The 15871-nt window shown below is 40.3% G+C and overlaps 1 protein-coding gene across 1 annotated transcript; it reads left to right on the forward strand.

Moving 5' to 3' along the window:
* The first annotated feature begins 8554 nt into the window (after nt 1–8554).
* On the forward strand, nt 8555–15754 carry LOC136009084 (glioma pathogenesis-related protein 1-like). The gene is made up of 6 exons (XM_065669169.1): nt 8555–8862; nt 10987–11232; nt 11645–11757; nt 12522–12604; nt 13887–13913; nt 13999–15754. The coding sequence occupies exons 1-6, from the start codon at nt 8683–8685 to the stop codon at nt 14241–14243; spliced, it is 894 nt and encodes a 297-aa protein (XP_065525241.1). The 5' UTR covers nt 8555–8682; the 3' UTR covers nt 14244–15754.
* Nucleotides 15755–15871: the final 117 nt, after the last annotated feature.

Raw genomic sequence — 15871 nt, forward strand, 5'->3', positions numbered from 1 at the left:
AATTTGTTGTCTTTTCAGAGTATTTACTTCCAACAAATGATTTAAGATACGACTTACCAAATCATTTAAAATTATGGGTGAAACTCTGCTTTTTCCTTTGTAGTGGTAATTTGCCAAGAAGACCATATATAGAAGGAAGATCATGCAGTCATTGTGCAAATGGGGACACCTGTGAAAATAAACTGTGTAGTAAGTAAAAGTAAATGTAAAAGGCAGTATGCAAGAGGAAAAAATACAATGGCCTATTTGATAAAGAATGTTGCAAGCTTTGTTTTATCCTTTGATGGTGCTGTTTTGTGTCCAATTCACAAGTAATTAAAAAGTATCCTTAAGTCTATTTATATGCAGGAAACAAATAGTTCATATTTTACTGAATCTGGGCCTCAGTGATCATTATGAAGTCTCCATTTGATGATAGGTGTAAGTCATGATTTCAGTTAAATGTATTACTCTTTCTATTGCACTCTGATATCGTGCTGACTTTATTAATCATACCAAAGAAATCAGCATATAGCTATGTACTTTTCAGAGTAGCATTTAGCAGCAATTCTTGAGTAATCTCATAGGCCTTCAGAAACAGCAGAGCTACTAATCAGTTATATTTGGAATGAAATACTTAAATTGCACTTACTGAGTCTGTTGTGTGACTGTTTCAGCCAGCCACAGCTAAATTACATTCAAGTTTCAGTATAGCTGATGCTTATGTACTCTGGAAGCAGTCACAGTAACTGTGAGAAGGTCATTCTGGGTTTGTAATTCGTGCTGGAGTTGTAAGGCCCATTGTCTTTCCCACCTGGTTATATCTGTGTGAAAAGGGACTGCATACCGATTTAATTCTCTAGCTATAAAGTGTTTTCCCTATGGCGAATAAAATCCTTTCCTTAAACTAGGTAATTCTTTTAACTCTGTTCTTGTCAAGAAAATGAATTAGAGTCATGAATTGCTAAGTATGCATCACGTTTTGATGGAGTGAAACATGAAGAGACGGTAAGTCGACTGTCTCCAGAAAGCTCTAGACCTGACAACTTCTGCCTGCTGGGAAGTCACAAGCAAGCAGTTCCCTGTGGCTAAAGTTAGGATGTGTGTTTTTAAGTTTCATTTAGTAAACTGGAAGTAGGGTTTATGGTTTCTGTCTAACAGGTAGTTACTATATTTGCTCAATATATATGTTAGTCTAGCTTTGAAAACATTCAGCAGTCCTGTAGGTCTTAGTTTTTAGATAGCAGACACATCTGAAAAACAGCTACACAGAATACCAGGTTGTAGTTGATCCCAATATCAGGCCCCACTTTGGAATCAGTCTGTCTCACTTCCTCATCCATAAAATTGTATTTGATAGTACTTACTAGCTCATGTGTACATTGTGAATATTAATCCGTATTTATTATTTTGAGAAAGACAAAGGAGAGGGTTCAAACAGAAAATAAAGGGGCTGTATAATGTGTCCCTTTCCCCATCCATGTCATTGTTATGAACAGTAACAGCTTTATGGAGACATTACTATTATGAAGTATCAGTTTTCATTTTTACCAGAACATTCTAGCTTTTATTTTATTTGTAAGGTTTATCAGTGGGAATTGTAAAGAATTTTTCAAATTCTACTGATAGTAAAACTGATGAGTTTGTTTTAGCTATTATTTTAGATAATATTTTTATATTAAATGATTTATATTAAATATATTAAATAGATAACATTTTTAGCTAGTTAGATAAATTTTTGCTATTATTTTACATAACAAATTTTTAAGGAGAGAGAAATCATGACTAGGTGTTAAAACTGTTTATTTTATCCTTTTTTCCAGGAAATACAGAACGCGATAAACTTATCTGTATGTATTACAGTTTTCCACTGCTGCTTATGTTCCTCAGTTACTTTAAATATATACTCCAAGTAAATCTTACATCTATATGCTTACTTATAGATTATTCAGGATGGCAACCCGCTTGGGAGTTCAGCATCACGTGTGATGAGGCTTGTGTCAGTCTTGTGGTTTTGAGAATAGTACTGTTAGTTCTTGCTTTTGCCTCTGTTTATTTTATGAGAGACTACTTTACAGACATGCCTATAAACACCTAATCGGATTTGAAACACATAATATCTTCTGAAGATACTTGCTAACAAAATAAGCAAAAAAGTCATACTGATGTGACGTTAATGACAACTTTCTTTGACAGTAATTTTGTTCCTATTATTTTATGCTCTTTAGAGAAAGCTAACATGCAAAAAAAAAATAAAGTGAAATTATATGTAGGTAAAACCTGTATTGGGAAAATATTAAGCTAAAGGTGGTATCTAGTAAGGTTTGGAGCATTATTTTTAAACACAAGATTTCCCAAAACTGTGACATGCTCTCTTCCTGCATTTCAAGGACAAACTATGTGTCAGTTAAACAACTCTTACAATTCATACTAAGGCAGTCTTTGGAATCACAATTGCCTAATTTTGATGCTGAGAGAAAGCTAGCATCATATTAGGTACTCAGGCCTGTTTCCTAGAGTGATAGAATGTTCTGAATAAAATATATAAGTAGGATTTTATAGAAGGATAGTTCTTTAGAAGTCTTGTTGTTTGTGAAGTTAGCACAAGCAGATACTTATAATGCATTTATTGTTCCTTATTCAAAGTGTGACACTTCAGATTTATTATCATTTTGTTCTAACTCTCTCTAAACCTTGTGATTAATTTTATTTTTTTAATCCTCATTTTAATGTGTACCATTACTTATGCATAGCATATTTCCTGTTTTGTAAGTGTTCTGGAGTCTCAATAATAAATTTTCTTTATGTCGAAACTTGCTCAAGTCCATTTAATCATGAGATTTTACTCTTCTTTACTCTTCCAAGACTGAAATCTTTCATTAATATGCTTTCATTTCACTTTTTCCAACAAATGACAGATGGAATTTATGCAAGAATCTGACACTTGTGTTTCTTACCAGTATAGCAAACTAGATTTTGTCCTGCTTGTATCTTAGTCTTACCTAGTAAATGCCAATATGACTGCATGAAAGTTCATTGTTATTAGGCGATATTTCACCATTATTGTAAAATGAACAAATAAGAAAACCTCACAAAGTCAAATTCTGCTATTTTCTTACTGTTCAGAATTCAAATTGAGCTTAAAGGAGGCCTCCATGAGTTCACCTTTAGGAACAGTAACAAAGAAAATAAACTAGACTTTTACTGTACATTAATTTGAAATTAGGCATGTGCTAACTATTCTGTAAGTTTTCTAACATTACTAAAACACAGAACAGACATTTCAAATACAAGTTTTATTATTTAAAACTTGGATTACATTTTCAAATCCAGAAGCCTAATATTATGTACCTAAAACCATAAGTGGGTGGTTCCTACATAGAAAATGGTACACTATTAAAGTTCCTGAGCAACAGCTATTTCCATTGCTTTACATGAAAGTTGCTGATACTCACCATCTCTGGAGAGAAAATCATTATTTAGATGCAGTATTAGGATTGAAAAACTCAATTCAGAGCTGTATTTCAGACATCTGTAAGTAAAAAAAGTTTCCTTAGTACCTGAAATACAAAATTTGGTGCTACAATAAAGCTCTTTCAGGTTCTGAGGTGTTTAATATTGCACAGTTTCCTGATACTGCTTTTTTTACAGTTGAAACTCCCATTCATATTCAGTTACTAAAACATAAGTTTTCCATCTTATAGCTGTGACAAAGCCTAAAAGAAATTAATATCTAACACTGCCATTCCTATCCCTGGTAATAACTGTTCTTGTCATTTAGTAATTTTATCACAGTTAGGACTGTAACAATCAGAGTGTGCCTTGGAGTAAAGGCGAAGTTGAAAGAGAGTTCTGCAGTCTCCCAAAGCGTTAAAGAAACCCCTTGTTTTTCTTTAAAACCTCAGCCATATTTATGCCAGGCTGATAGTAGTCCTTTCATCTGACAGTTACTGTTTGTTGTGAGCTCAGCAGTGTGGAATTTGCAACACAGAATGATGTGCAGGTGGTGATGCCATCAGATACTGTTCCAATAAATGAAGTAGTTTTCCATCCATTGAAGTATTTTTTCATTCTGTGTATTTGAACTTGTGATTCTCAGTTTCTTTCCTCAGTGTTGGTTCTTGTGGTGTCCACACAAAATGCATACAGTTTGTCCCATTCCGCAATTCGGTGTCCTCGGGAAGAAATCTCAATGGCTGAGAAGATAGTTCAAAGATCCCTTTTGTAAAAGCAGCATGGATGTGGACAGTTACGGCTTGCTGGATCTTCTCTCAGGAGATTCCTGAACAATATTCTGTAATACTCCAACAGTATTGCAGTGGTTCTTGAACTTCCACACTTCTACACTGCTGCCATGCACCCACCATTTCTGATGTTATCACAGAATCCTAGTATGGTTTGGGTTAGAAGGGGTCTTAAAGTTCAACTAGTTCCAAACCTCCTGCCATGGGCAGGGACACCTTCCACTAGACGAGGTTGCAAAGCCCCATCCAAGCTGGCCTGGAATACTTTGAGGGAAAAGGGGCTTACTCTTATTCAGTTATCCTGTGAAAAGAGACTTAGGATGCACGTCAGAAAAGCTGGCTCATTTTTCAAATGCTTTAAGTTTAAAAAGAAACAAATGTGATAAATGGTAGTAGTTTAAGAAATTTAAATGACATATGAAGGACAAGGAAGATAACCAGAGGTCCTGTTCAGCTAGGCATATACTTGTACTCTGTGACAAGCTTCCTGTATCTATTGAGATCATGCTAGATCGTTTGTCCTGCACAACCTGTGGGAGCTTTGGCTTCATCAAGAATCACAGAATCACAGAATGGTTGCTGTTGGAAGGGACCTCTGGAGGTCACTTGGTCTAACACTCCTGTTTGAACAGGGCCACTTTATACCTAGACCTGTCCAGAACCATGTCTGGATGGTTTCTGAATATCTCCAGGGATGGAGACTGCAACCTCCCTGGGCAACCTGTGCCAGTGCTTGATCACTCTCAAAGTAAGAAAGTATTTCCTGATGCTCAGAGGAAACCTCACGTGTTCTGGTTTGTGCCCATTGCCTCTGGTCCTGTCACTGGGCACCACTGAAAAGAGCCTAGCTCCATCTTTTGTACACCCTCCCCTCACGTATTTACATGGTTTAAGGGACTACTGTGTTCCATGGCATTATCACTGCCTATCCATCTTCCCTTCACACTCTTTGGCAGACCTATTGCCAAAGGGAGCAGCCAGACTTTGGTGAATGCTTCCTGCTTCCCTTATCCTTTGGCTGAGGGAAGGGAGTGATGTTGGCTGTCCTTGAGGGGCATAGCCATCTTGACTGGCAGGAGGTGGGCACCACAGAAAGGTGCACCTACCAACAACCTCTTGTGCTTCAGTCCATGTGACATCCCAGTACTTTGTTGAGAGAACACTGCAAGCAGTGCAGAGTGATTTTGTTCAGTTAGGCCAAGGGGCATAGTTGCACTAAGCAGCAGCACTATACAAATCCTCCTGACCAAAACTACAGTGAAACTACCTGCAGTCCAATTGCATGCTGATGGGCTCCCCTGTTAATTGTAAGGCTCTTCACAACCTCATTAATATAGAATAATTGCAAGAAGTTTTAGCTTTCAATAAACACAAAATAGTTTATTACAAAATAATTCCAGTACCACCACCATCCTTTCATTCAATCTGTTTACTGCCCTGAGGTGAGACTGCGTGATAGAAGTAGGAATGCACGTCAGAATACTAGTTTATTCACAGGTCTCGAAGGCCAAATGACCTCACAGCTGCCTAATCCTGTGGATGGAACAAGAAAACCCAGCAGATCCACCCGTGTTTGATCAGCTGAACCTAGTAAGTCAAAAGACAGATTCTCTCCCCAGCACAAGTAACAATGTGGGGAGGTTAATGATTTGAGGACAAACTTAAGTGTAATTTTACAGATTCCCAGGCATCTTGGATACCTGTAATAGTCTGTAATCCACCAACCTTTAGTCCTCTGACTGAATCATAATTAGGGAAATCTAAATCTGAGGCCTTATTTTTTCCAGGCATTTTAAACTGAAAGCAGGTGCAAAGTGAGAAGGAGGGATGTAAACATGAGGATCTTTTCAAAGTAACTGTATGTAACTTTAGTTACTGTATGGCTTCCCACCTATACCCAGCTCACTCATTGTGCTCAATTTCACTTGAGATCTGTACAGGGACAGGCAATGTTTGTCTTGTCCGGACAAATATAATGTGATGCCCAAATCGCAAAGCTTAAGTTTAATCTGGTTTACAAGATCCACTGACTAATGCTGGCAAAGGGTTGGAACTCTTTTTGTGAAAACGTTGCTTATAGATGCTTGAGGGCAGGCTGGACTTCTGCTTCAATTATACATAGAATCACTAGATGGAGCCAGAGCCAGCTCTTCATGAAAGTCTCCTGTAACCTGGACTATCCTGGGTATGTCAAAATTTACTGCTTCATAAAGGTCTCGGTTCAGCTTCCAAGCACAGAATTTCAACTGCACACATATATAACTGCAAGATCACTGCATTGCTAAATTAATGGTGCGGTTTGAGTGCAAACTGCATGTGGTTGTAATATATAGTATATAGGTTTGCATTACATCTAGCTGCCCAAAGGCTTTAGATTGTACAGCATTATTAGGAAAGAAAAAGAAAGAAAACATACTTCCTAGTTTTTAGGTAATACTCAGCTGGAGAAAGAATAACTGGCAGTAAACTGAACTTGGTCCTGGTTTAGAAAAGAGGCAAGGTGACTTTCAAAGGAACAAAACTGCAGGCAGGCTATGTTCAGTTTGGAAGCAGGGGAGAGGGGCGTTCACCCTAATGATGTAAAATGTCATAATTTGATCTGAGTATCTTTCCATTACCTGCAGAGTGGCACATCCAGTGGCACCTGGAAGGTACCCTGTGGGCTTCAGGAGTGCACGTGGTAGAATAGAGGGTCTTTGGTAACCCGCAAGCAAGCAGCTGATAGAACAGCCTCTGTCCCCAGGTGGTACAGAAGATATTGTCAGCCACAGGAAGAAGCCTCCCTCCCGAGATCTGCTTCACCATCCCAGTTTGACCAGCAGTCATCAATACCAGCAAGGGTCTGTCCTCCCGTACACTCAGAAATGTCCCACCACAGCTGAGGGCCCTGTCACCTCTGCCAGTGTCCACACACAGTTTCTGGAATAAGCCATGACAGCAGAAGAGAACAGAAACTACATCTGGTAGTCAAGGGACCTTGGCGCTGTTAGTTGTGCACCAGGAGGCAGAGTCAGCAGTTGGATGTAGTAAGTGTAGGTGAGATCATGACCATCGCATACATGTTCTGGAGCCTGATGGAGCCACAGCCTGGTAGAGGAGCAGGTAAAGCAGTAAGAGCTAAAAGCCAATGGCTGGGCTGCAAGTGTAGCTACCGCCTGAGGCTGGGGTTGTGTCAGGGTGAGTGCTTCACCCCCTACTACTCTTTACTTGCCAAGGGAGGTGAGAGTTTGAGATGACTGGTAGTGCTGCAAGCATCTTTTTATCACATCATCAAGGACAGTACCTTGATGTACCAAAAGCTTCTTGCACCCAGCTTGCTGTGGCCACAGAGAAAATGGCCAGTCTCCTCCCACTGACTACTTCAGCTTGGTGTTTTTTAAACAAATAATTCATTAGAGAAAAAAAAATGGTGACCTTACTGGGAGAGTTTCAAAATACAGGAAACTATTGTAAAAGAAAAGGGGAAGATAGTACTTTTCAGTTCCCTCTCTGTCCAGGTCTCTTTTGCCTGTGAGGACTGTTTATGGGTAAGGGCTGTGTTAAGCCTGTCCAACAAAAATAATTGGAAGTCTTCTTTTTGTTTCTTTCCCAAAAGATCCAAAGCACCAGGATCGCTTTCCTTCCCCCCACCCCCGACTTTTTTGCCTCCTACAGCTGCCCCTACCTTCATGAAAATGGTCAACAAATCATGGCAGGGCTAAGAGGAGGGTGTGGAGAGTCAGTAATGCGTGGTCATCCGTAAACACATACACACAGAAATACTTCATTATATGCCTCCTGTTAGTAGCCTAAATAGATGTAGCTGTGATGGTGCTGGAGGGCTACAGATCCTTCAGCCTGCCTGAATAAGATGTACAGATTGTTACAAGACTCTCTGCAGCAACTCAAGGGTATTATTTAACAGGGAAAAGCCATCATGCAACACCAGAATGATAATTTCCACTAGTGTTCAGCAGGATAAGACCTGACCTGCAAAACTGAGCAGAGAGTGAGACTCATGAATAGTTTACAATCTACAACGTATTTTCTCTGTAAACCTACCTAAATCTGAGTCACAGGGCCTTATTTTAAAACATGGCTGTTCCTATGCTCTTGCATGTTTAGACAGTTTGGTTTAGGTTTGGAAAAGCCTCAACCAGCTTGTAGAACGATGAGACAATATAAATCCCAGCCCAGGCCACCCTAGTGGCCCAAGAAGCGATCAGTCCTGGAATGTTACACAGAAGTGCTAATCCTATAGCCATTCTCCAGGAGCACTGGAAGCTCCTCCAGTGATTTCAGGCAATCAGATAATGGCAGATAGAGCTGTACTTTATGAAGCAATTTCGCTTCCTGTTAGTCTGACAGTTTCAAGTGTTTCCACACCCAGAGGATGCCCTCTGAAGAACTGCTTGCCAGTATTATCTCCACCTGGTTTCTTTTAGAAACTTAAAAACATTACTGAAAGCATTGAAGAATTATGAAAATCACATTTTTCTTTGCTGCATTGTTCTTACTGGACCTCTTTGCTTGCTGTCATGCTTATCTACGGTATCCCTTGCCTGACATAGAAGATGCAAAGTTCATTGAAGACTGTGTGAGAGCTCACAACGCATTTCGATCCAAAGTGAATCCACCGGCCAGCAACATGTTTCGCATGGTAAGGCGGTGTTCATGATCTGTTTGAAAAGCAATAGAGATTGTGCTGCTGATTTAGCCCATTTTATTCTTCATTTGTTTTGTGCTCTTTCCATGTCTGCAAATGGCTTACCTACTATATATGTTAGTACTTCATAAGAAATATAAAAGACATTCGTTTTCACAGTATTGTTAAGTGTTAATAATTTGAAGGGAATTCCCTTTTTAGGGGTGGATTGCTACTTTAAGCTTCAGAAGAAAAGACAGAACAAAGGGCTGTCTTGCAAAAAAAAAAATGGTATTCAGTTCTCAGCATTTCATTTGCTTCTTTCTAAGAGAGATAGTAATCTGTTTTATGTTAGTCCAGGTTTCATATAGGGAAGCTGGTATTAAAGAGCTCCATAATAGGCAACCAGCTCAAAAGGATTTGTTGCAAGTTTAGCATCTCCTCTTCTTTCTTCCAATCTAGAATATGTTGAAGAAAGGGATTTGCCAGGACATCCATCTTGATACCTGCTTGTCATTTGCTGTAGCAGGGTTTGAAGAGTAGGGATATTAATATCTGCGCTGGAAGACAGAGCTTCCTATAAATGCAATGAATAGTAGAACAGACTATGGATAAGTCTCAGCTTGTTTGGTGGGATACATAAGGAAGAAGGTAGATAGGAGGCTGAAAGAGGTAGCCCCAGTCAGTTCATGTCATTCCTCTGAGCCCTCCAGCAGCATAGCTGCAAAGGAAGTTACATGCATAACCGCATGCACAGTATGAATCATTGCTATGAAGGGAAGTTCATAGTGCCATTTTAAAAAATCAGTGTTTCATTAAAATGCTACTACACAAGAACAAACCAGCTGCTCAGACCAAAGATCCAGCAAGCCTGGAATAACAGCAAGATAAATATATAGAAACCTCTTAAATCAAAGGTATCACATTGTATTTAAAAGCTCTTGATGGATTTTTCTTGTATGGGGTTTTTTTTCAGCCTTGAGCTCATGCAAGCTTTTATCATCCCTATCATCATGTAGCAAAGAGCTGCACAATCTAAGCACAAGTTATGTGAAGATACCTCCTTCCATTTGATTTGACCTGTTAATTCTTAGTTTCATTTGATAGTCTCTGGTGTTTGTATTGGAAGGAGCAACTAATTAACTGCTTATTTACCTACTTCACACAAGCTGTCCATCTGTCCCTGATCAAAGCTGCAGAGCACTCTTTGTTGCTTTATGAAAGCCCTGCATACTTCAGGATGATCATCACCCTCCATGTTCTCTCCGTCCTTTCCAGTTCTAGTGTCCATTTCTTAATGCACACAGCATTTAATATAACAGGACTTCTCACAGTAGTGTAATTATATATCTGGTTTTATTTTCCATCCCTTCTTAAGAAATCTCTATCACTTCATTTGCTTTTTAGACTACTCCTTAATATTGATTTACAAGTGGAAATAACCATCTCCAAACTTGTCATTATGAACACAAAGACAAAATTGTGCTCTTTTTTTTTTTTTTCCTCACACATCCTTTAACTTACTTTTTATGTATGGAATTTTACATTTTTACCTGCTATTCTATTGCCTGGTCATTCAGTGGCATGAAGTCTTTCTGCAAGTCTCCCAGACTGGTTTCTCAGATTCTCACTGTGCCACTCAGGATGGGAATAGTTACTCCTCAGCTCAGGAGAGATAAGTGAGCCTTTTATTTGCTTCAGCCACACTTCTCAATGAAGAGCTAAGAGGCAGAACGGGCTGGGGAAGGGAGTGAGTTTCCTCTCCGTCCTGGCCAGCAGAATTCCTATCTGGTTTAGAGTTAAAGGCAAAGGGCTAATCCCTGGACGCAAAGTCCTTCAAGACCCTCTACAACTGTGAGTTTCACCCAGTTACCTACTCTGAGGTGCAGCAGCTTACAGACTGAAGTCCAGCCTATATACCACAGGTCAGTGGATAGATCGTACATGTCCTGCAGTATCTAAGGAAGAAAGAAGAAAAAAAATTGTTATGGGAGTAGGAATGTCAAGTCAGAGAAAGAAAGTGAACGCAGGGATGGGAAGTAGAAAAGGGGAAAAGAATCCTTACAAGTTTCTGTTTAAGAATTTCAGCTAAGTCACTGCTGTGCATGTTACATTGTGGGTTTTTTTCCTTTTCTACAGTCCTGGGACACTGCTTTAGCCAAGACTGCCAAAGCATGGGCAAAGAAGTGCAAGTTTAAGCACAACGTTTACCTTAAAATGCCTGGGAGGGTGCACCCCACCTTTACCCCTGTTGGAGAAAACATCTGGACTGGCACAGCCACCATCTTCTCTGTGGATGCAGCTCTCAGCGACTGGTTTAACGAAGTCAGCAGCTATGATTTTGACAGCAATAGGTGCACTGGTATGTGTGGTCACTACACCCAGGTGAGTTTTATATGCCCAGTGGTTTATAATCTCATGGTTACACGGATAATCCAAGTACAGGCATGGAACAGACTGTTTGGACAGGAATTACAGCAACATTTTACAACCCCCTATTTATTGCTGAATGAGACTGGAAATAAATATTCCAGGTCCCAGGGATGTCCAAGTCCTATTTCCTGTATGGTGAAAGGGATTATCCCATGACAATTTCATGTTTCCAGGCGAGCCAGATAATAAATGGAAAAGCATTTATCATTCAGTCGTTTGTCTTAGCTGCTGTTCGGGTTGTTGATGTTGCCCCTGTGTCAGCTGTTTTGAGTTTCCACAAGATCCTCCCCTTCTCCTTCCTCCCTTAATGCTGCTGTATGTTCAGTCTTTGAATGGGTGCATCACATTTCTCTTTGCCTTTCAGGTTGTTTGGGCAGACAGTTACAAAGTTGGCTGTGCAGTTCACTTCTGCAATACAGTTGAAAAATTTCCAGGACTTTTTGGAGCAGCACATTTTGTTTGTGACTATGGGCCAGCGTAAGTTACTTGTAACATTATCATTATTGCTGTTGCTATTGTTAGTATTATTAAAATATCCTAGAACTGACCTGGTACCAGATGGAACAATGATGGGACCAGTTGTAACAAACTTGAGAAGAAGCTACATCCATATGCCACTGGTTCAAGGGAAGCTTTCCCCAGCCATTGAGAGCAGGAGCTGCTGGACATAGCCACAGCTGCAGAAGATTCCTTTCTAAAAAAGGCAGGAGAGCGGAACATAGCTGAGAGCACTCACCATAACCAAGATGGTGGAACAAAATCAGTTCAGTCTCTGCAGGAAAAGGTGCAGGCTTTCTGCTTCAGCAAGATTACATCTTTCTACGGCCCCACCCAGGCTTCAAACAAGACATTTCAGTTGGAGAAATCACAATCAGTCTTCTGGTTTATCTCATACCCTGCAATTTCTGGGCTTACCTTTTACATACTTGCTTTTAAAATACAGCCGGGAAAGGAGGGACTAGAGGCAGACTGTTGTGTGCTCACGGTGAATAATACGGTATTTCCTGAGAAGTCTCATTAATTTCAAGAGGCACCAGGGAGCTGCTCCCCATGCCAGTGAGAGCTTTATTCTGAGCTAAAAGAATTTCAAACAATTGCAATGGTCAGGTTTTGCATAAAGGGATTTCCTCCCCCCATAATAGCTGTTCATGAAAAAATATCCTAACAGTCTGATGAAACTATGTATTTAAATTGCTTTTCAAACGGTTGAGCTAGCAAAATACTGTTTTTCTGCTTTGCAGAGGGAATTACCCAAGAAAACCATATAAAGTAGGGCGACCATGCAGTGAATGCAGCAGCGACAAGTGTGTAGACAAGCTCTGTGGTAAGACCAAAGTGATCAACTGAGAAAGTTGAATAGAAATAAAAGTGGCGTAACTATGAGTGGAAGTATGATGATGAGATGATTTGTAGTAAGCACGTAGTGGGTCTGTAGCGCAGCACAGAACAGCTGTACCAAACCCTGGTAAGAACAGTATAAGAAGGAATGAATTGAAGTACTTTTCTGTTGAAGGCTCTTAGAGGCAGAAACCACAGTTTCTGATGAAAGGAAGTATCAGGTAGACTGCTGCAGACTGCTGCCTGCCTTTTATCTGATCAGGAAGTCAAAGCTAAAACTCTAGACCCGACAAATATTCCCCTTCTGTTTCTTCTTTCCTAGCAGAAATTGTATATTTAACTTCTGTTTTCTTGCTTGTTTAGTTTGTCCCGTCACGTTTTCCAGGCGATTATAGTTCTGAATCAATGACAACACTATACTGAAAAGCACACTTATTTCTAACTTCTGCAATTTTCTGAACTACAGCAGTGAGAGCTTGTTTTTCCACAGCAATTTGCAGCTGTGGACCTTTATGTCATTACACCTAGTCCCAGACTAGTCAGAAGTAGTGTTTTAAATAAACAGAGATTAAAGGACGTGCAACAATGTCTTAAATGAAATCTGAATTCTATACAGAGGTTCAATGAGGATGGTCTCTACAATCCACGCTCCAAATAACTTCAGCTGTAGAAATAATTGAGCATTTGGTACTCATATTTCCTTCTGTGATATCCTGGCTGACTCATCTTGAGGTCTCAGACTGATGCATCACAGGAAAACTGGGAACATCTCAAAGACTAGGGGGAGGGTGAGGAGGAAGAGAGCTTTTAAAAACTAAGTGCTAGATCCTACAACCCATTTTACCATGTTCTCCTATAAGGCAAATCGGCAATTCCAGTAGGATGCACATAGGCAATCCTGCAAATGCATCAAAGCTCTTAGTAAAGGTGTAGTTTTGTGAAAAACCTAGTTGTTATATTTGTCTGTAACTATTTAAATTTGGTTTATCAATTTTACATAAATTCCATGGTTGGTTTTTTATTTGCTATTCCCTCCTTCCCATGACACAAATTCTTCCTGACACAACTGCCTCTTTCCTGCATCTCTTGTAATTTAATAAAGAGTCCCATGGCAGCCAGGAGCCTGCTCTTGTTGGCATGCTTACTCCTTGCGAGATGTTTTACGCACTAGCTGGCATCATCACTGCAGTGAGCCAGGCTTACTCTTTACATTAAGAGCCACCACCTAGTGATACTCACATTCGTTTCCTCTTCTGATCTCATTTCAGCAAATACCGAACGTGAGAAGCTGATAAGTACGTATCAAGTTGTTCTTAATTGCTTTCCTGTAAGTATGGCCAAGCTCGATGAGTCTTAATGCCTGTTTCTTCACTGTTTTAGATTATGCCTACTGGCATCCGGACTGGGATACACAGCCCCAGCCACCGCGGCCCCGGCCCCCCAGCCCTCCAGCACCACCCCGCATCCCACCTGCTGAGCAGCCGCATCCCTCTTGTGACCAATACTGTCTTTGTGTTTCAATTTTAAGACCACTGTTTTTGGTACTAAGTACTGGTGCTGTTCTTTTAGTACAAAAGCGGTTTCCACATACTTTTTCAATGAGTAACGATCAATTAAGGTATTAATAGTGATCTTACTGCTCTGTAATACTCTCACAGAATTGCACACATATAAGAAAACGTTTGATCATCTCTCCATTATCCTAGTGACGTTTATCCACCATAGGAAAGGCTTCTTCTCCACTCAAGGCAGAGTTTGCATAATTTATTGGCAGTAGCTGCACAGGCTTCTGTGTCTGTACAAGCCACTTAGATCTGGTTCAGGAGTAGACTGATAGAGGGACCACATAGACTATATATTACTATACATGCTAACAAGCCTCCTGGAAACGTGGGGCATCACAAAGACATGTCTGAAGTGACACACTGTATCAAAAAGAAGCAATAACTCATCTCCATTAACCTTAAATTATCCCAGACATTGTTTTCCCCAGATAATGGAGATCTAACTATATGTATTACTTATGAACAGGAGTAAAGCTTGTCTTTTACAGTGTTTAGCCTATGTGTATGTATCAGTCTCTATTAAAGTTACTCTATTGTCAGGTGTACTATTCTGTTCTCCTCCTCCCAGAGTTAAGCTCTGTCCTCCATAGCTACAATACCAGGGGAAGTTGATAGAGCAAGGACTAAGATGGGGTGTTAATGGGGAGAGCTTAATTTTAGGATGTGAGATGGTGACAAAATCTGAAATACAGAATCTGGATGACAGCCATGCTGAGCTTGCAGACAGGGAAGGTGGGGGAGCAGGGAGGAAAAACAGCAGGGGGAAGATAAAATAGGCTCAGGACAGCCTCTGGTTCAGAAATGGGAGATCTCAGCTTCATTAAAAAAGCCCAAACTGTTGAGTGATAGATTCATTTTGGGTTTAAAGACATTTAACCCTCAACCCCTATCATTTGCTGTATACATTTGATGTATTTGATGTATACATATGCTAGTAAGGGAAACAAACCTGTTTTCCAAGCTAAGAGATGCTGGCTAGTATTAGCAATGCATAACTCTACTATCAATATTTAAAGCTGTTTCTCCTCCTTTATCATAGCCCTAATGCTCTGAGAATGCAGTGACTCAAATTCAGAGCCACACTGCAGCTCTGAAGGAGCATGGCGTCCCACTGCATAAAAATGGGCTCCAGATATTTGGGCTTTTGTCATATGCTGCAAAATGTCACCATGTAAGAAGACACATATTTAATTTCACAACTTTCAGTTCCTGTCTGCTGCCATCTTTTATATGTACCAACAGTGAATTGGCTGGGGTTGGGCAAGTGTTTGGGAGGGGGCACAGCTGGGATGGCTGACCCGAATTGGCTGAAGGGATATTCTATGCCGTATGACACTGTGTTCAGAAGCAAGCAAACAAACAAAACAACAACCACACACGCACACAACAAAACCTGCCATAGAGGAAGAAAGGTTTGGGGCTGGCTTCCTGGATGTCCGTTGCTCAGAGACTGTCTGGGCATCAGTCTGCCCTTGGCGGGTATGAGTGATTGCCTGTGCATCACCTGGGGGGGTTTGTTCGCTTGTTTCCTGCCTCCTCTTTCCACACACATTAAACTGTCTTTATCCTGACCCATGAATATTCTGACTTTTCTTCCTCTTTTCTACCCCCGTCATGATGGGGAGAGGGGAGTGAGTTAGTGGCTGTGTGGGTGCTTGGCTGCTGACAGGGGTCAACACACCACATTA

Source organism: Lathamus discolor, chromosome 1, assembly GCF_037157495.1.
Source record: "Lathamus discolor isolate bLatDis1 chromosome 1, bLatDis1.hap1, whole genome shotgun sequence".
NCBI classification, from domain to species: Eukaryota; Metazoa; Chordata; class Aves; order Psittaciformes; family Psittacidae; genus Lathamus; species Lathamus discolor.